Genomic DNA, 19,988 nt, shown 5'->3' on the forward strand with positions numbered 1-19,988 from the left:
CAAATACCCTCAAAAGATAGGACGACAAAAACACTTCCCCAACCCCTCACATACAGCTCCGCCTTTCAGAAACTATAAACACCAAAAACATAAATCTACCAGAACAACAAACCAAACACCACTTGCCTAACCCCCCAAAACACATATAAAAACCCAAAAAACTAAAGGTCCTACCCGGACTCGAACCGGGGTTGCCGGAAGAATTTCTCTTACGTACTTTGTATGATGGGGCACGAGAGATTGTTTTCAGAATCCGGAGTGATAACCGCTACACTATAGAACCAATTTATTGGAACATGCCCATACAGGTCAGACGACTGCCATATCACTCAACATATGTGGTGGCGGCGTGGAACGGGATACAGAAAAGCACTCGCCAACATCTCAACACTGAAACATCTCAAGGTCAATTCATTCCGAGGGGGAAAAAAAAGAAAAAAAAAACCAAAAAAACAATCCTATTGTATCTTTGGGTGTGGTATGTGCAATTCAAAACTATGGAATGAAATTGAACAAAAGAGTGTAGTGTGACAGACGATTGTTTGAGAACCAACCGTTAAATCATACACAACTGGCGAGTTCACAGTCCTTAATGCGAAGTCATCATAGTAAAATCAAAGAAAAGCCCCCCCAATGCCTCAAAATTCATAATTAACCCTCTCACTATTTACATTTTTGATTTCCCAACCCATTTCATTATCTTACGTTTTTATTCTATCATCTCATTGTCCCCTCATAACTAAGCCCAGCTCTCCAAATTCCTCAACTCACACCCATTACCACCCTCCGGCCTCTTCGTCAACCTACCCAAAGTATACACCTTCTCACCAGCCTCCTCCAACCCCTTAACAACACCCTCAACACCCTCAGCAGCAACAGCAACCACCATGCCAATACCAGTGTTGAACGTCCTGCCCATCTCCGCGGGCTCAACGCTCTCGGCAAGCCACTTGAACACAGGCGGCAACTCCCACGCCGCGACATCAATCTCAGCAGAGAGGTGCTTGGGCAACATGCGGGGGACGTTCTCAGTCAGACCACCACCAGTGATATGCGCCATACCCTTGACAGCAGCAGCACCGGGCTCAGAAGCCAGAACCTTGAGCAAAGGCTTGACATAGATCTTCGTGGGGGTCAAAAGCGCCTCGCCGACAGACTTGGAGCCGTCCCATGGGCAGGCATCTGTGTACTCAAGGCCACACTTCTGAACGACCTTGCGGACGAGAGAGAAACCATTGGAGTGAACACCAGAAGAAGTAAGACCGATGAGGACATCGCCTTCAACCATGGCATCCTTGCGGGGGAGACGCTGCTCAGCCTTCATGACACCAATGGCGGCGCCGGCAGCATCGTAGTCATCGCCAGTGTAGAGGTCAGGCATCTCAGCCGTTTCACCTCCAACAAGAGCACAGCCAGACTCGAGGCAGCCCTTGGCAACACCCTCAACGAAAGAAGCAGCAACGGACACATCAAGGCGACTGCAGCCGTAGTAATCGAGGAACATGAAGGGCTCAGCACCCTGGACGACAAGATCGTTGACGTTCATGGCGACGAGATCAATACCAACGGTGTCGTGCTTGTTCATCTTCTGGGCAATGATGAGCTTGGTGCCGACACCGTCGATGGCACCGACAACGATGGGTGCACCGGGGAAACCGGCCTGGGAGAGATCGACCTCTCCACCGAAGCCACCGATCACAGCGTCGGCGCCAGGGCGGCGGGTGGTGGCCACGGCAGCCTTGATGCGGTCGACAAGCTCGTTTCCGGCATCGATGCTCACACCAGCTTGGGCATAAGTGAGCTTGCCAGAAGCCTCTGACTCACGGAAAGCACGGTGAGCAATGTCGTTGCGGTAGTACATGCCATCAAAGTTGATGAGCTTGACGCCCTCATACGCCTTATCAACAGCGGCACGGAGAGACTCGCCAACAGCATTCGCAGCAATGACACGGCCACCATCAGTGACCAAAACGTCACCAGTGAGCTTGGTACCAGCGTGGAAGATGGTGATATCTTGGGGAGCAGCTGACACCTGCATGGGGATATTCTTGGGGTATGACTCGGGGTATCCAGGGGCAGCAACCACCACGGTGGTGGAAAACTTGTTGGACACCTTGACGGGGACGTCCTCGAGGTAGGGGATAGGGCCGGCGCAGGCGTACATGATCTTGGCGAGATCGGACTCGAGCAATGGCAGAACCGTCTGAGTCTCCGGGTCGCCAAAGCGGACGTTGTACTCGAGCACCTTGGGGGTGCCATCAGGGGCAATCATCAGGCCAGTAAAAAGGCAGCCCTTGAAGGGGAAGCCATCCTTGCGCATACCATCAATGGTAGGCTGAAGAATCTCGCGCTCAACACGAGCGAGGAGCTCAGGGGTAGCGAGCTTAGTGGGCGCATAGCATCCCATACCGCCAGTGTTCAGCCCAGTGTCGCCATCGCCAATTCGCTTGTGATCCTGGGCAGCAGGCAGGGACTTGATCGTGGTACCGTCGCAGAAAGACAGGATGCTCAGCTCATCACCAACCAAAAATTCCTCAATGACGACCTCGTTGCCAGCATCACCAAACGCCTTGTCCTGCATGATATCCTTCAAACCCTGCTGAGCCTCCTCCTGAGTCTGGGGAAGGATAACACCCTTGCCAGCAGCCAAACCAGTGGCCTTGATGACAACATTGTGCTTGACAGTCTTCAGATACTCGCTAGCCTTTTCGTAGTCGGAAAAGTTCTCGTAGGCGGCAGTCGGGATGTTGTGCTTCTTCATAAAGTCCTTGGAAAAGGTCTTGCTGCCCTCCATGCGCGCGGCCTCCCTGGAGGGGCCAAAGACCGGGATGCCGGCCTCGCGGAAGTAGCCCTCGATGCCGTCGACGAGGGGCGCCTCCGGGCCAGGGACGACGAGGTTAATGTTGTTCTTCTTTGCGAACTCGACGAGGCCGGGGTAGTCGTTGGGCTTAACGGCGGTGGTGTTGGTCACCTTGGGCAACCCCGCGGTGCCGCCGTTGCCAGGAACGGCGATGATGGACTCCACATATGGCGATTGGGAGAGCTTCCAGGCAAGGGCGTGCTCGCGGCCACCGTTGCCGACCAGCAGGATCCGAAGAGACGACATTTTTGAGTTGTGTTTGGGGGTGGTTGTCACACTTGCGTGACTGGAGCAAAGTGAGTCGTCCCTGACCCAGCAGCGCTCTCGGATTGCCCCTCCATTTCTGTCAAAATGAAAATCCGGGGCAGAGAAATTTTACCCCTCCCCCGCGCTTGTTATCGACAGGGCACCGCTGATTGGCCAATTCCCTGTTTGATTAGCGGATGGGGACGGAGTACGTACCTTGAGAGAAAGAGGAAAAAAAAAAAAAAAAAGCTCAGCATGTGAGTTGGGCTGTGGAAAAGCTGGACGCAATAGCTGATGATAGAGTGAACACTGGAGCTCTCTGTGAGCTGTCGCTGAGTTCTGGCTCTCACCAGCCTTAGCGTTATGCTTCAGGGCGCCCCTTGTTCTCAGTACCAACCGAGCTGTCCAATTTCTGATCTTCACACTGCTCTATCGTGAAACCAGGGTTCCTGACTTGTTCGCCAACACCATTTTGAAACTCTCAAGGGTTGCATGAAGTGAGGAATGCAAAAATTCCAAAAATGAATGATGAGAGTGGGATTCGAACCCACGCCCTTTCGGACCACGGAATCTTTTGAGAAGATGTTGATTAAGGAGAACCTTAACGTGGCGCCTTAGACCGCTCGGCCATCTCACCGTACTGATTTGTTGAAGGACAAGCTCAGAGCGACGGCTCATGATGCTGCTCAAGGTCAACCGACCAAGCGAATGTTCAAGACCAACCGTCCACAAGAGCTCCTCATATGTCCCATATCGCGCGAGGTCTTTCAAAAGATAACATCAGTCTTCAAATCATATTCATAACATGTCAAACAAAACAAACAACCCAGCCAGTCATGCTATCCTTCCAGCCCGCCATCCCATATGTTCATCCCTACACCACTATCCAACACCATCATCCCCGGGCACTCACAGAGTGTCCTCACCCTCATCTTCCTCATCCTCATCCAGCAACTCACTGACCAAACTCTTATCATCTCCATCCTCCTCCGCATCATCTTCCTCAATACTCTTCATCACCGGCTCCGTCCTGCTCAACACAACCGTCGCCTCCTCCTCCTCTTCATCCTCCTCCTTGATGACGCTCCCCGCCCTGGATGAAACAACTGAGCCCTCCCTTCCAGCATTGTTTCCAGCACCAGCACCGGCCACACTCCCCAGCCCAACAGAACTAGCCCTGCTAACGCTCCTCCTGTACCTCTGTACCTGACCTTCAGCCGAGTTCATCTGCGCCGCCACAGCAGCAGCATCAAGCTGGTTGACAATCTTGCCAAGCCCAACATGCAATTTGTACAGCGAGTTCCGACTCGTCGCATCAGTCAAAAGACCATTCTCAACAGCCTCACAAACCAGGGCATAGATGTCTCTAGTGAGCTCCTCACTTGAGGCCGGAGACACATAAAGTTTGCCAAGCAGCGCAGCAATAATCTTCTTTTCCTCTCCTGTCGTCTCGTTAGCACTCTCCACACGGCCAAACGTGAGAGGGAAACGGATCAAACTTACTCGGCACACTCCCAGACAACCTCTCCAAAATCCCCCTCGCAAACTCCAAATGCACATCCGCATTCACATTCTTCCTCTCCCCCTCCACCCCCTCCTCCTTGCCCGGGTAGTAACACTTCCTCGGATCCGTCCAGTCCACCAAGCAAGCGCCAATCGTCGCCAAACTCACCATCTCCTCATCCACATCCGCGTCATCATCCTCCAGCCCCTCCCTCACATTATACAACGTGTGCAGCGCATCCAGCGCAACAATCCTCATCAAGTCCTGATTCTCCGCCCGACTGTAGCAAAACACCGGCAGGAAATAATTCAGCGCCTGCCTGACAGACTGGTTGTCACTGCTCGCCGGCTCAAAGTACGCCACAACCAACGTCTTGAGCAGCTCCGCGGAAAAGTCATGATCAGAAATCACCCTCCCAAGCAGCAACTTCGACACCGCCACCGTAGCAGAAGCCTGCACCTCAGGATGCCTCGCCCCCGACCTCAAAGCCTTGATGTAGACCTTCAACAGTGTAGGGTTAGCAGACAACAGCTGTGACCCATGCACATTCAAAATGTCCGTCAAGATGTTCAGCGCCGTAATCTGCAGCGCCGTATGCCCCTTGCTAAAAAAGTGCATAAAGAGCGTCAAATTCTCCTCCGCTAGCGACCTATCCAACAACGAACACAAACCCAGACAGACCAGACCCCTCTCCCGCACAGGCGCCTCGTGGGAACGGACAGCTGGCACAACAAGATTGTTAAGCATTGAAACCAAGTGGTCGTTTTGCTGGAGATCGCCCGTCACGTTGGCGAGCATGCACTGCACGATATGCAAGCACTTCATGTTGATCATGATCTCCTTGATCGCTTTCTTGGCCGCCTCCTCCTCGGACAGCGCAGGGACGTTCTTGTTCTTGGAGGATTTGGTCGGGGTGGTGTCGCCGTCGGGGGTGGACACCTCTGACTGAGCCGAGTGGAACGATTCATCGTCGTTATCGTTCTCGCTCGCGGGCGGCTCGTCGACGATGGTGTCGTGCACGTCGGCTACGGCTTCGAGGACGATGGAGCAGAATTCTTTTTCCCCGGCAGCGTCAGGGGCGCAAATGTCGCGGAGGACGTTGACAGTCAACTTAGTCACCTCGTCAGGGAGTTCGGGAATGGAGAGGGTCTGTCGGAGGAGGGAGAACATCTTGCGACGACCGACTTCATCAGAGTAGTCGAGTGTGAGGGCGATGTGGAGGAGCTGTTCTGCTATGAACTCCTGCTCCACCGTGTCCTCCTCCTCTTCCTCTTCAAGGTCTTCCTGCTCTTCGGCACGCTTGATGGCGTCGATCAGGACCTTGATGTAGCGCTCGAGGTAGAAGGCTACTTTGGTGACTTCGGGGAGCTTCTCCTCGACGAGCTGCTCAAACTTGCCGTTGCCCTCGCTGCGGCAAAAGTCGTTGAAGGTTCGGCAGACAAAGACGGACTCGGCGCTCAGAGTCTCAAAGAAGGTGTCGTCAAAGACCATGGCTTCTCTGTAGTCTGGACGACCTTCCCAGAAACCCTTCATGGCTTCAAGACCGATGCCGTTCTCGCCACCAGAGTTGATGACATCGATACGCTCTAACAACTCAAGGAGCGCGTCGAGGTTAGGGGGTGAAACCTCAGCCGGCTGACCGGTCTCAGCAGGCGGTGGCGTCCCCGCGCAATCCTCGATCCAGCGCTCACGGAACAGACGACCGGCCGCCTTACGGACGTTCTCATCTCTGTCGCGCAAGCCCCATCGGAGCAGCTTCTCCCTCATCGAAAGTGACAAGTGCCTAAAATCACCCAGCGCGGGAAGCAGCCGCGAGTACACCGACCTCCTCGTCGCCGCATCTTGATCCCTCGCCCTCTCAAGCAGAAAAGGCAACGTCTTGGGCAGAATAGGCAGATTCACCAAAAGCGACCTCCTGACATCAGCGCTAGGATCGTTCTGCAACACCTCCAGCAACTTATCCAAGAGACCACTGCCCGCACCACCCCCCTCGCTATCCTCCGAATCTTCTTCAGCCTCGACCTCATTCCCCGCCAGTCTCCCCAACCCGAGCACAGCCTGCACCCTTACCATGGCCTCCTTGTCCCGAATCCTCTTCAACAACCCCGACCTCAGCTTCTGAAACAAATCATCATCAATCGCATCCAGCGAGCTGATAATGTGTGAAATCAACTGCGTCGACCGATACCTCACAAACTTGTCCTTCGCTTGCAGCAACGGCAAAATCGTAACCATCAGATACGTCGTGAGTCTCGTAGCAGGCGTCTCAGGCATAGTACTAGTATCCATATCCGCCTCGCCCGTAATCTCATTGTCCTTGTCAATCGCATGCCGCAAAAACAGCCCAATGAACCTGACCGTCTTCTCGCCTACCCCTTCCGACTTCTTGACGGGCATGACGCGCAGAACGCAGCGGACAAACTCGGTGTTGAAGTCATCCTCGTCAAAGTCGCCGAGGTTGGTAGTCGTGGCAGTTTTCTTGGTAGCCGTTGGCTCATAGCAGCAGGCTTCCTGCATCTTGCGGAGGGTGACGGCTAGCTTGCGGTGGGAGGCGGTGGTGCGCTGGGCGTCGCGGAAGACGGCGGCGACTTGCTGTCGGAGGGCGTTGTCGGGGCTTTCTTCGGGGATGTTGTAGTTTACGGCTGGGGAGGAGCGGGAGGTGGCTGTTGCTGTTGTGCTGGCGCGGGAGGTGGCGCCGCCGCCGGCGGTGGAGGAGCGGGTTGATCTTGTTGCTCGGGGGGCCATGCTGGCGACGGGGTTTTGTGCGCGCCGTGGACTGGTTTCTAAATGTTCAAGTTGTATTTTTCATCCGGTTCAGGAATCACATTGGGGGTGTCGTTGTGAAGGGTGTCGTCGTGTCGTAGGAGAATGACAGTGGTTGTTACAGAAAAGGAGCCTGACAAGTGAATGGCGACTTTGCGAATGTTGTTTGTTTACCCAGCAATTTCCTGTTCTAGCTTAGCGCGCGAAAGTTTGGAGGGGTATGACCCACAGCTTGGCAGGGACGTCGCAAGGCCTAACAAGATAACAGCGATACCGTCGACCATCTTCAACAACCTCTCCAAGTATTTTTAAAGGCCTTCAGACTATCTTTGGAGGTTTATTAAAAGTGTAAAGGCATTTTAACATCCTGAAAGGCTTATTGCACTTTATGTAAGGCCTATCAATCATCTTTGAAGGCATCACGACCATCTTCAAAGGCCGTGATTCTAGCGGCAAGGAGCACGAAAGCCCCCACTTTTCGCACGATAAGCTTCTTATCAGCCCATCTCCCTGGGATTTTTTTTTCTTTCCAATTGTCAATTGAGCCAGGGACCAGCTCCTCGGAAAAACCACCAAAATTCACATACCAAACTCGCACAATGGGAGCAGACAAAAAACGCCAACGCGAGGACGGCCCCGTCGAGGCCACCACCTCTTCCACCGACCAATCCTCCTCCAACCCCAACAAAAGACCCAGAGTCGACAAAAACCGATCCCTCTTCGTCCGATCCCTCCCCCCATCAGCCACCAGCGAGTCCCTCACCAACTTCTTCTCCCAACATTACCCCGTCAAACACGCCACCGTCGTCCTCGACCCCAAAACCAAAACCTCCCGCGGCTACGGCTTCGTCTCCTTTGCCGACCCCGAGGATGCCATCGAGGCCAAGATCAAGCTCAACAACGAGCTCCTCGACGGCCGCAGGTTGAGGCTCGACATTGCCCAGCCCCGTCTCCGCGATGCCGCGAAGGCTAGCACCGAGGTCGCTGCAAGAGTCGTCACCGAAAAGCGCCAGCGGGAGGAGGAGCTGGCTGAGCAGAGAAAGGCACCCAAGCTTATTATTCGTAACTTGCCTTGGAGCATCAAGTCGTCGGAGCAGCTCGCCAAGCTGTTCCAGCCTTTTGGCAAGATCAAGTTTGCGGATTTGCCCAATTCGAAGGGGAAGCTTTCTGGTTTTGGTTTCGTCACGCTTCGGGGTCGCAAGAATGCGGAGAAGGCGTTGGAGGCTATTAATGGCAAGGAGATTGACGGGCGGACGGTGGCGGTTGATTGGGCGGTTGATAAGCAGACTTGGGAGCAGCACAAGGAGGAAGAGGAGGGTGGTGAGGAGACCAAGACTGAGAAGAAGAAGGCCAAGAAGGCGAAAAAGGAGGAGGAGAAGGAAGAGGAGGAGGACCCGAACATGACACAGGAGGATCGCGATCTAGCGAATTTCTTCAAGAATTACGGCAAGAATCTTGAGGATGAGGTGGAGGATGATGATGAAGATGTCAACAGCGAGGACGAGGACGAAGATGATGACGAGGAGAAGGATTCAGACGAGGAGATGGACGAGGATGGCGATGCCGAGTTTGAGGATGCATCAGACGACGAGGAGGAAGAGGCAGAGCCGGAAAAGAAGTTGTCCACTGACAACTCCACCACCGTCTTCATCCGCAACCTCCCTTACACCGCCACCGACGAGCAGCTTAAGGCCCACTTTGAAACCTTTGGTGCAGTCAGGTACGCCCGCGTGGTCAAAGAGCGCGGCACCGACCGGCCCGCGGGTACTGGATTCGTCTGCTTCTTCAACCACGACGACTATGTCTCCTGCCTCAAGGGCGCTCCCCGTCGCCCTGCCCCCACGCTGGCCAAGCACTCCGTCCTGCAGGACGAAACCCTCGACCCCGAGGGAACGTACACCCTTGACGGCCGCATCCTCCAGGTCGCCCCTGCCGTTGACAAGAGCGAGGCTGCGCGGCTGCAAGAAATGAGCGCGTCCAAGAAGGACAAGGACAAGCGCCGTCTTTTTCTGCTTCAGGAGGGTCAAATCCCCGCTAGCTCGCCCGTTTTCAGGACGCTCTCCGATCAGGAGATCAAGATGCGTGAGGCGAGCGCGAAGCAGAGGAAGAAGCTTATTGAGAGCAACCCGGCGCTTCACATCTCGCTCACCCGCCTGGCGGTAAGGAATATTCCTGCTAATATGGACTCTAAGGCCCTGAAGGCGTTGGCCAGGGAGGCGGTGGTGGGTTTTGCGAAGGATGTCAAGGAAGGGAAGAGGGCGCCGCTTTCGAAGGAGGAGAATCTCCGGGGTGGTGAGCAGGATAAGGAGGCGGAGAGGCACAGGAAGGAGAAGGGGAAGGGGGTGGTTAAGCAAGCCAAGATTGTGTTTGAGACGGTGCAGGGGAGCAAGATTGATGAGAAGAAGGCGGAGGGAGGGGGGAAGAGCAGGGGGTATGGGTTTATTGAGTACACCTCGCACCGCTGGGCGTTGATGGGGTTGAGGTGGCTGAATGGTCATGCGATGAAGAGTGAGGCGGGGAAGACGAGCAGGTTGATTGTGGAGTTTGCTATTGAGAATGCGAATGTTGTGCAGAGGAGGAGGCAGCATGAGCAGAAGATTCGGGAGGAGGGGCCGAGGGCGCCGGGGTCGAGGGCGGAGAGGGAGAAGAGGGAGAGGGAGAGGGAGAGGGGGAGGAAGAACAGGTGGGAGAGGAAGGAGGAGAAGAAGAGGCCAGATACGTGGAATAAGAGTAGCAAGGGGAAGAAGAGTGCTGTTCCCAAGGAGGAGAAGGGTAAGGCGGAGCCGCAGACGAAGGAGGGGAAGAAGAATGCGGAGGCTAAGTTGGCCATGAGGACGAAGATTGTGGCGAGGAAGAGGGAGATGAGGAAGAAGAAGGCGGAGCTCAGGGGTGAGAAGTAAGGCTGATGGAGTTGTTTTGTGTATGGGCTTGGGAGAGATAGATTCGAGCGGTTGTTGTTAGCATTATCAAAGGGGTGTAATTCAATGAGGATATTATCTGCGCCAATACACCGTCGTGTGTGTGCTCTGTCTACCATGAAATGGAGGCTTTTTACTGCTCGGGAGCCCAACTGAATCACATTTATTTTCGTTCTGCCGTAACCCAACCGTTGGAGGTTATTTTGACTCGCATGATGATCTGACTCCTACACAAAATGATGCCAAAAGTATCTCTACTATATACCACCCTTTTCAGTCCGACACGACAAAGGTCCCAAGTATTATTGACAGAATGCGTCTTGTGATCATCCAAAAGGGGAAAGACGACAAGGTGCCCATCTTCCAGAAAGTCCTCTCTCCCCGTTCCCCATTTCACGCCTTCTCCCTCCCACTCCCCTCCCTGACCCCAAGCCAATACAACAAACCCCCCATCCCGACATTCACCCCCAAATGCACCCCCCCAGCCCAGGCAACAACATAAAGATACTTTGGGCTGAAAACCGTCCAAATAAACAAATGATCCCTCAACACCCCACAAGCCCCCATGACCGCAGCCGTCGCCGCGGTGATAAACACCGTCATGAGGGAGACGTGCAACTTGTACACATTTCCCTCTTCCCCTCCCCGGCGGCGGCTCAGCAGATGTTGTCGTTTGCTCAGCAGCAAAATCACCGTCGCTACCGCCCAATACACCGGCCCAGCCCAGTTCGACAAGAACGTCAATATCCCCACGAACGTCGCGTTGTACGTTGCGATCCCATTATACGCCGACGATAAATCGATCGAGCTGATGGCGTTGGAGCCGCCTTGTGCGAAGAACGAGGCGTACTGCAGCAGTAGACTCGACAGCGTAATCTCCCCCAGCTCCAACTCCGGTACATACGAGAGTAGTAGCCTGAACTGAAGATTATAAAGCAAAAAAAGCGGGATATCAGTAACCCTGCTCTGCGTCACCAAAAAAAGCGTCAGCTCCGTCAAAGCAGTGAAAACCCCCGGCTGCCCCTGGCTAATCTGCTTCTTCGCCCCCATGAATCCCAGACTAGCAGCCATCAGGATCCCCAACCCGATAAACACCGCCCGCGCTCTCTCCACCAGCTCCCTCCCCCCACCACTGAAATTAATCTCCAGCATTTTCTTCACAAACTCTGTCAACAATTCCGGCGCATCCTCCACCACAAAGGCAACCTTGAAGGTGAATGCCGCGAGCACAAGTCCAATCGACGTCGCAAAAGAAAGCCAGATTGGCAGGCTGGAGAGACCAAAGGTGAGATGTTGCTGGATCCAAAAGTATGTTGCCCCGACTAGACACCATAACAGGACTGGGGACGTCTGGAGGTAGAGCGTGACAATGTCAGGCTCTCCAGCGAATTTCTGACCGGTTTGGTTCCAGGATCTGATGATGCGAGCTGCAAGGAGGATCACACCAAAGGAGACAGCATGGGCGATTGGGTGGGCTGCCTTGCGGTTGAGGCCCCGGACGAGGAGGTAGCCGAACCAGGCGGTTGTGCCCCAGTACCAGAAGTGCTGCTCCTCTTCGACGTAGCTGCTGGCGAACATCATTGCGCCGTAGGCGAGAGTGACGAGGGAGAAGGGGATGGATGGGAGGGTGGGGGAGGAGATGAGAGCGAGGACGAGGGCCGAAAGGGCGATTCCAAAACCGAGGAGCATTTGTGGAGTGTCATAGTTGCTCGCCATGCCGGAGAGGAAGGATTGGGCTTCGTGGAGCCACTGCTTTTGTTAGTCAAGGTGGTTGCGGGAAGAGACGGGGGGAACTTACGTTTCCTGCTTTGGGGATCATTTCCTGGTAAAGGTCAGGACTGGCTCCTCGGTAGACTTGTTGATACAACTGCTCAAATTCCATGTAACCGGCAGCTAGCTTCTCATCGTCTGTCTCGGGCTTGCCGTCTTCCTTAAAGGACCACTCATACATCTTTTGGCCAAAAGCCGCGTGGGCCACCTGCATGATTTGATCCGCGTTGCGCATGAGAATCTCGGCCTTGACTTCACTGCTAGACCAAAACGGCAAAAAGTCAGGGATGGTCGCGCCGAGGTTGTTCTTGGAGATTGGAACGCCCATCAAGGCGGCAAGAGTGGGCGCCAGATCGGACTGCTCGACGGTGTCGTAGTACTGGAAGTCGGGGTTCTCTGGCAGCGGTGCTCGAAGTCTCTTGTTGAGCTTCTTGAGCTTGGGGGAGAGGAACAACAAGGCTGGGGATGTCTCTCCAGCGGAGGAGGCGCCGTGGTTGCCGGCGTCGTTCATGCCGTGGTCTCCGCAGACGACAAAGAGGGTTGACTTGAGGTGGTCTTTGGACTCGATGGCCTGGTAGATTTGCTTGACGATGCCGTCCATCTCGTGCTGCTTGTTGAGCATATGGGGGCTGTAACCGTCAGTACCACCAGCACATGTCCGTTTACCAGCAGTGGCTTACCTCCTCGGCCCGCCCTTGTGCCCAATATGATCCAACCCAAGATAATGCAAAACCAGAGTATTCCAATCCTTCCTCTCCAGTTCCTCTGGAACATGCCTCGTGACGTTACTGTCGACCTCGGTAAAGTCCTACACAACCCCTCAGTCAGCCCCCTAAACCATCTCTCACAGAGCCATCCCACCTACCGAAACAAAAAAGCTAGTCGTCCCCTCAAAGCGGTCAAACATGCCCGGAAACAGCTTCAACCATGTATCATCTCCGTACATGACCAGCTTCCCCTTCTTCTTCCTCTTCATCTGCGCCAACCACGTATCCTGCGACGCCAAGCTTGAGCTTTCATCCCCCTCATCCAGATTAAGCACCACATCCAGGAACGAAGGAATAGACCCCGTGGTTATCGCCTTGAGCCGTGGCATCGTAACAGTCGGCGAAGTGGCATGTGCCGTGAACGGTAGAGCACCCCCATCGCGAATCAGTCTATTCCCTTCTCGGTCAGCCTTCCCCCCCCCCAATATGCGCCGGACAGTATTCAGAGACGTACGATTGGGTAAATTTGAAGCCGCTGTTTGCTGTGTAGACAAAATCACTGTCGCAAAAGGGTCAGCATAAAGCGCACACTGTATGAAGAAGGGCTAAGGGGGGAAATACCTCCGCAACGCATCAACAACCATAAACACCAGCTTGTCAAACTGCGCCTTTGGTGGCTCGCCATAAACGGAGCTCTCGCCATACGTCGCAAGACCAGGGAGAAGTGGCTTGTAGGGAAAAAACCCCTTGCCAAAGACGAATATGGCGATTGGAACCAGAAGATTTGCTGCCACCAGCAGCAGAGTGCTCAAGATGCCGCCATCGCGACTGCGACGCGGCGACATGTCCAACTTTCTAACGCCGGTATCTGAGGCGCGCGTGAGCAGGAATTGAAGCTTGGTGGGGTGTGGTAAGAGATGTCTCTTTTTCTTTTTCGAAGGAAATTCCAGTCTATTGCGTACAACAGGCCATCCCCAAAAACTCCAAGAAGAAGAAGAAAAAGAGACAACTGTCAACTCAGTTTTCAGAGATAAGGTTGAACATATCCATCTTGGTGCAGTTTGACCCCATGTCTTGGGATTTGGACCTTCTGGAATGTCTGAAGCAGCAGGCGGGGTTCGTGATTGGACGGACCCCTAGTCCAAGATTGGCCCCAGACGTCGAGGCCCCACACTTTGCCGCAAGCCGTTGCACCAAAACGGCAGGTCTGAACACCATGAGGAAGGTCTTTGATCAATCTTCGCAAGCTAGCAAATGGGGGAAAACTGTGGCATGACACAAATGTATTTCTCACGAGATGGTGCCCTCCTCTTCCGGGTCATTGCCACCGAGTGATTGTTGCTTTCCACCGAGGGTATCAGAACTCGCCTTGAATCAGACGAGCATCGACTCCAACAATTTTCCACGACCCATTATTAACGCCAGAAAAATGACCAAACGCCTGAACCAGTCCAATGTTGCGCTGTCTCCATGCTGCGTGTGCCTCCGCTCCGTCAAGGCAATGATCCTTGGCCCCTTGTCTCTCCTCGCCCATTATAGGCTCAGAACTGAGTGGCCAACTCCAAGTCTGAAGCTGGCCATGGCCCCGATGTGAATATTGACCTGTTGGGTATCAAAAAAAGTAAAGCCTCTGAAAGACCACAAAACTCATTTCTTCTTGCTGTTGGTCTTGGGGCCCTTCTTGCGGAAGACAATGTTGGACTTTTTGCCTCTCCGCTTGCGCTCCTTCTCCTTGTATGGCGCCGCTGGCTTCTCATCAACCTCCATGGCAGCTGAATTATGTCAGTTTGAAATTCACTTGACTTCACTCCGAGAGTCAAACTCACCCTCCTCCTTCTCAGCCTCAACCTCCTTGGCCTCCTCATCCACGGGCTCTGCAGACAGTGTTAGCACATATTTACTCAGTTGTGTTAAATATTTCCAGACATACCGTCGTTCATCTCGACCTCCTTCACAGGCTTGGGCTGCGCAATGAGCTCTGCCAACTTGGCATGTAGACGCTCAGCACGAGCCGCCTCGACGGGCCCGAAGACATTGGCCTTGAGTTTCCGGTTGTTTTGTTTGATAGTGCTGGCTCTCGAACTCTTGCCCATTTTTGCGGTTTGTGTGTGTAACGTGAAATTGCTGGCGAAACGGAACTATCAAAACTTCTTGGTGGTGGTGGACAACTGGTGAATGGGAGCAACTTGGTGAGTGAAGATGGGGCCAAAAAGTCAAGGCACGGATAAGAGCATGGGATCAAAGTTGATTTTTTTTCTCGACGCCTCGATAACCAAAACCCTGGTCCAAGCTCCAAACTTAGGATAAGTACTGGTACTTTTTGGTGGATACCAAATTCCCCTGCCGAACTCTATTTTAGCACAACTTCAGGCAGCCAAGACCTCCAGACCCAATCAACTATTTGTACCCGAGACTTCCTCCGCACTCGGTCGAGGATCCGACGGCGACAGTGGCGGTACCCTTGCCAAAGGGCAACAGTGGACGATCGCTGGTCGTGGGCTTTTCTGCCGCCTAACTCCGCCTTTTTGTATCGACGACCACCCTAGAGTTTCGCGACAGCGCAGAGCTGCCGGTGACGAGGGCGTCAAAGTCTAGCAGGTTACACGCGTCTCCGATACTTCATCAGGCATCACAGCATCCAGGATATCGAGTTTGAACAAGAATCGCTTCAGGGCATCATCAACAGGCTGCGCGCACCCGCTTCTTACCGTAAGCAAACGGGACCTAGAGACCCCGGAGACCGGGAGAGAGGTGCGGTGCATCACTCCTTCCTTCCCTCTTTCCCGCGCCCTCGCCCCGAGAACCCTGGGGTGGCTGCCCTGTTTAAATATTGGAGGTCGGCGGCCTGAATTTGCCGCGCCCTCGCTCTCAAGGACATCGGGCCATGGCCGACAAGACAGCCGAACTGCAGAACCTGACCCGCACCGTCCAGAATCCTGCTCTGCAAAAGACGGTGCTCCAACAGATATGTCAGGTCAATGGCCTCGCTAAGACGGGCAACAAAGTCGATCTACAAAGGCGGATCACCCAACGTGAGTCCCTTCCAGTTCTTTTCCGGTTTACTTGCTATTTATTTACAACCCTACCTATGTTGCGTTTCATCCCACGCTTCAATCGCGCAGAGTGACTAACTGCCTACCTCCAGAATTATCAAACGTGTCTGAAAAGCAAGATTGGCAGCAGTTCGAGGAACTCCGCAAGAACATTTTGGCGCGTGCCACTCCTCCAGCATCTCGTCCTATAGCCACCCCGACAGCCAGCCCTGCGGTAGTTGTTCCGCAAGCTGCCCTTCCAGCTGTATTGTACAACAGTCAGTCGCAATACCAACCACCACGACCGGCGACCCCGCCCCAATATGCTACCATGGCGTCCTCTTATGGCTCTTCGGGTTATCGGGCGGCATATGGCGGCTACAACTCGCACTCGGCCGGGATGCCCATCCAGAAACCACCACCTGCTCGACTAATCGAGCATTTTGCCTTTAAGTCGAGCCCTTTCTACGAGCTGAGGCACCAGCTGGGCAAACCCCGAGAGTTGGAGGGTATGTTGAATTATATATAGAGTTACTGCATCTGCTGACAACGCAATAGTAATGACGAGTCATAGGAACACGGAAAAGATCGAGTTGAGAGGGTCGGAGATGTCTGTGTGCGATGAAAACCCATCCATGAGGGTTCTGGTGTTTTGTGCCAACGGGACAACGCCAATTCAGGACATTGCCTTTCCTTATCAATGCGAACTACGAGTAAATGGCGAGGAGGTCAAGGCCAACTTGAGAGGGTTGAAAAACAAGCCCGGCTCGACGAAGCCTGTCGATGTGACGCACCTGTTGCGCTTTCGACCTCCGAGCTATACCAACCGCATCGAGGTGACATATGCCTTGACTCAAAAGGTGCCCACGGTGCGGCAATCCCTGCGTGGTTACCTTTGGAAACGCTAACATTTTTGCTGCAGAAGTTTTATCTGTCCGTGGTCCTCTGCAAAACGACCACGGTGGATGCTCTGGTGCCGCAGATCAGGCAGAAGATCCGGAAGGAGCACGTTATTGATGAAAGTAGGCACACGATTATTGTTTGTATTTGTGGATCATTGCTGATATTTGTTCGCACAGTTACCAAGGCGGCCAGTGATCCAGATGTGGTTGCGACATCGCAGAACCTGAGCCTCAAATGCCCCATCACATACATGCGTCTGACAAATCCATGCCGCGGCGTCAAGTGCAACCACATTCAGTGTTTCGATGCATCTTCCTATCTCCAGATGCAAGAGCAAAGCCCATTGTGGGTGTGTCCCATTTGCAACAAGGTCACCCCGTTTGAGCAGCTGGCGATTGATGAGTAGGTATCCCTGCGGTGGTGGTTCTGCATGTGGTTCGCTGACATGTTCCAGGTACGCGCGTGACATCTTGGCTCGCACATCGGAATCTACGGAGCAGGTCACCATTGAGCCAAATGGAGAATGGGCTCTTCCTGGTGCCAAAAAGGACACAGGAGTTTCGAAGAGTCAGGAGGCTAGCTATATTGACGACGATGATCTCGTGGTTTATGAGAACCCCAGAAAGCCAAGTTACAGCTCTGCACAGCATCCGTCGAGTGCTGCTTATCTGGGGACGCCACAGAGTGGTGCTTCCAGAGACACCTCTGCTGCACCCCGGTCCTCTAGCAAGCGATCCGCTCCCGAGGTCATTGACCTGATTTCCTCTGACGATGAAGATGATGCCCAGCCCGCAAAGCGCCCGAGGTACTACTAGAGGCAGGATATTGATGAAGTGGGAGCACTTGGCGCAACAGTGTTGAGACGAAAACTCTTCCCCCAGAGCCGGTCGAGAGGACGTTACCGGGACTGATTTGCACCGTAAAGAGGAGCATAGCAGGTAAACCCGGCGGTGCACAGATACACAAATCGGGCTTGGTTATGCGGTGTGAATCTGGTGAGTTGGGGACAGGTATGCTGGTGTGATGTTTTTGATGTGTATAATTACAAAACCCCGGGATTTTTTTTTTGCATTTCCCGATTGTGGCTGGGCATGGCATTGGCGTTTTGAGCGGGAGCAATTTTCATTTTGGGCGTCATCACAAACGGGCAGCCGGGACGGAGCGGGAGTTGACTAGGCTGCGGGCTAGGGAATCTTGTGCAGCAGGTATTCTTTTCTGCTAGGGAATGAGGGTTGATATACCCATGGTTTGTGGGTTGTTTTTAAGCCATTGGTTGCTTTGCGACCAGAAATTTGGTAAATGATTTATAAAAGGTGGTGTGATTTTGGTGATGTGGTTGTGAGAGTGGACTGAAATTGGGTGAAGCCAATGTGATTTTGTTGAAATGTAACAGATGGCTTTGGGAGATAGGCATTGAATGTTTCAAGCAGTTGGCATATTTTTTCAGAGTTTAGAAGCACCCAGGATAGATGAGATGGTTATGATTTGTCTTGTCATCAGCTTCCTGAGATACACGTCTTAGTTGCATATTTTGTATTGCTACATGCGTCTGGCCCCACAGTCCCTGGCTTGGCTTGGCTTGGCTTGGCTCTGCGCTTCAAGCTCCCGGGAAGCAACTGGCGGGGATCACTTCTTGTTCAACAACTTGCATCATCTCGAGCTCCAACTTGCAACAAACAAACCCGCGATTTCTAAACTACCACCTCACCTCCCCGACGCGACATCCTACAATCACCCCACCGCGAACTGATTGACCCCATCCAAAATGTCCTTCGACCCCGTCCCCCCACCCTACAACCACCTCGATCCCACCGCGCGCTTCCTCTCGTCGTCGGCGTTGGATTTTTTGTTGATTGAGGTTGTGCCAATGTCGTATCGGATAAACTCGGAGATTTCTGAGGGTGAGGGTGAAGAAGAGGAGGAAAGGGAGGCCGCGTTTTACCGGTTGGAGGGGATAGGGTACCGGGTTGGGCAGGGGCTGGTGGAGAGGTTTGCGAAGGATAGGGGAAAGTTTGGGGACGCGCTGGATGTGATCAAGTTTGTGTGTAAGGATCTTTGGGGGTTGGTTTTTAGGAAGCAGGTGGATAATCTGAAAACTAATCATAGGGTGAGTTTCTTCTTTTCTGTCAAAGGGGGGGGTGGTGGGTTGTGTGATGGTGGGAAGGGGATCAAGATGGGTGAAAGGGGAAGGGGGTGCTGGATTGGGGTAGGCACGGAGATGTCAGGCGCATTTGGACAGAGATGTGTTCTAGGAAAGGAGTTGGATATCACAGAGGGATTACCGGGAAGGGGGGCAACGTGAAAGGGAAATTTTATATGGGAAGGACATGCTGACAATTTATTTTGGTGGAAACAGGGCGTGTACGTCCTGACGGACAACAACTTCCGCCCACTAAGTCGGATGAGCGTCGAGACGGGAGGAAGAAGTGGAGGGGCGCAACAGGCCGCTGTTGTAAGAGCCCAACCGGTAAGTTTTACCCACCCTTCTCACCCAATCTTCACAAATACACTGACGTAAACAGTTCCTATGGGTACCCTGCGGCATCGTGAGGGGAGCCCTCGCGGCGATGGGGATACAAGCCACTGTTCAAGCCGAGACGACGGAGCTGCCAGGGGCGGTGTTTCAGATCAAGACTTTGCCTGCGAAATAGCTGGCCTCTCTCTCCTTTTCATCGTTGATCATAGCTGGGCCTAGAGACAGGACAAGCATTGGGTTTTGAAACTTTATGAACAGCATCATCCCGGGTTTAAAGGTGCATATGGGAGTTTTGGAGTTCAAAGGAACGGCCGGGGTAGTGATACCTAATGGATTCTTATGAGAGGGGGTTTGACTGAATTATAATTTTGTATCTCTATATCTAATGTGTTGTGTTGCTGTGACCACCTGATGACTTTATATCATGGCCTCAAATCTTTAGAGACGACATCCGTGTGAAATTACAATGTCTTTGCGAGAATAATATCTACGTTTGCTTGTCCACACACACACACACACACACACACACACACACACACACACACACACACACACACACACACACACACACACACACACACACACACACACACACACACACACACACACACACACATACACATACACCTTTCACATTGTCTCTCTCCTCACCATCATTTCCCAGCCCCGTTCTGCCAAGCTAGATAGGATAGACTGAAGAGTGTATACAGATATAGGATTTGGAGGACCAGGAAGAGGTCAATGTTAGGGTACTGAAGAGGTAGAAAATTCGAGATATATGCTCCATATTTGACCTCGATTATCTACCA

The 19,988-nt window shown here is 53.3% G+C and overlaps 7 protein-coding genes and 2 non-coding genes across 9 annotated transcripts; 5 read left to right on the forward strand and 4 right to left on the reverse strand.

Moving 5' to 3' along the window:
* Positions 1-165: 165 nt before the first annotated feature.
* QC762_0113570 lies at positions 166-283 on the forward strand. Its single transcript has one exon. It is a non-coding gene; the product is annotated as a tRNA-Gln (tRNA).
* Positions 284-739: 456 nt separating this feature from the next.
* On the reverse strand, positions 740-3,106 carry ade1 (Bifunctional purine biosynthetic protein ADE1; the record flags this gene model as incomplete). The annotated part of the gene is made up of 1 exon (XM_062893903.1): positions 740-3,106. The coding sequence occupies one exon, from the start codon at positions 3,104-3,106 to the stop codon at positions 740-742; it is 2,367 nt and encodes a 788-aa protein (XP_062739755.1).
* Positions 3,107-3,632: 526 nt separating this feature from the next.
* QC762_0113590 lies at positions 3,633-3,743 on the forward strand. The gene has a single exon. It is a non-coding gene; the product is annotated as a tRNA-Leu (tRNA).
* A 109-nt stretch (positions 3,744-3,852) lies between these two features.
* Positions 3,853-7,743, reverse strand: YCG1 (chromosome condensation complex Condensin, subunit G). The gene is made up of 2 exons (XM_062893904.1): positions 4,610-7,743; positions 3,853-4,548 (listed from the first exon to the last, which is right to left on the reverse strand). Exons 1-2 carry the CDS (start codon positions 7,353-7,355, stop codon positions 4,016-4,018), a joined length of 3,279 nt encoding a protein of 1,092 aa, XP_062739756.1. The 5' UTR covers positions 7,356-7,743; the 3' UTR covers positions 3,853-4,015.
* Positions 7,744-7,972: 229 nt separating this feature from the next.
* On the forward strand, positions 7,973-10,273 carry NOP4 (RNA recognition motif-containing protein; the record flags this gene model as incomplete). Its single annotated transcript, XM_062893905.1, has 1 exon — positions 7,973-10,273. The coding sequence occupies one exon, from the start codon at positions 7,973-7,975 to the stop codon at positions 10,271-10,273; it is 2,301 nt and encodes a 766-aa protein (XP_062739757.1).
* Positions 10,274-10,684: 411 nt separating this feature from the next.
* LAS21 (major facilitator superfamily transporter protein) lies at positions 10,685-13,613 on the reverse strand (the record flags this gene model as incomplete). Its single annotated transcript, XM_062893906.1, has 7 exons — positions 10,685-11,587; positions 11,792-12,040; positions 12,090-12,690; positions 12,742-12,869; positions 12,927-13,218; positions 13,283-13,327; positions 13,390-13,613. 7 exons carry the CDS (start codon positions 13,611-13,613, stop codon positions 10,685-10,687), a joined length of 2,442 nt encoding a protein of 813 aa, XP_062739758.1.
* Positions 13,614-14,415: 802 nt separating this feature from the next.
* Positions 14,416-15,056, reverse strand: QC762_710605 (uncharacterized protein; the record flags this gene model as incomplete). Its single annotated transcript, XM_062893907.1, has 3 exons — positions 14,699-15,056; positions 14,595-14,642; positions 14,416-14,540 (listed from the first exon to the last, which is right to left on the reverse strand). Exons 1-3 carry the CDS (start codon positions 14,859-14,861, stop codon positions 14,416-14,418), a joined length of 336 nt encoding a protein of 111 aa, XP_062739759.1. The 5' UTR covers positions 14,862-15,056.
* A 42-nt stretch (positions 15,057-15,098) lies between these two features.
* pli1 (E3 SUMO-protein ligase pli1) lies at positions 15,099-17,518 on the forward strand (the record flags this gene model as incomplete). Its single annotated transcript, XM_062893908.1, has 6 exons — positions 15,099-15,800; positions 15,914-16,309; positions 16,359-16,660; positions 16,723-16,822; positions 16,880-17,105; positions 17,158-17,518. The coding sequence occupies exons 1-6, from the start codon at positions 15,653-15,655 to the stop codon at positions 17,516-17,518; spliced, it is 1,533 nt and encodes a 510-aa protein (XP_062739760.1). The 5' UTR covers positions 15,099-15,652.
* A 950-nt stretch (positions 17,519-18,468) lies between these two features.
* Positions 18,469-19,627, forward strand: QC762_710615 (uncharacterized protein; the record flags this gene model as incomplete). The annotated part of the gene is made up of 3 exons (XM_062893909.1): positions 18,469-18,810; positions 19,060-19,170; positions 19,226-19,627. The coding sequence occupies 3 exons, from the start codon at positions 18,469-18,471 to the stop codon at positions 19,352-19,354; spliced, it is 582 nt and encodes a 193-aa protein (XP_062739761.1). The 3' UTR covers positions 19,355-19,627.
* Positions 19,628-19,988: the final 361 nt, after the last annotated feature.

This window comes from Podospora pseudocomata, chromosome 7 (genome assembly GCF_035222375.1).
Source record: "Podospora pseudocomata strain CBS 415.72m chromosome 7, whole genome shotgun sequence".
NCBI classification, from domain to species: domain Eukaryota; kingdom Fungi; phylum Ascomycota; class Sordariomycetes; order Sordariales; family Podosporaceae; genus Podospora; species Podospora pseudocomata.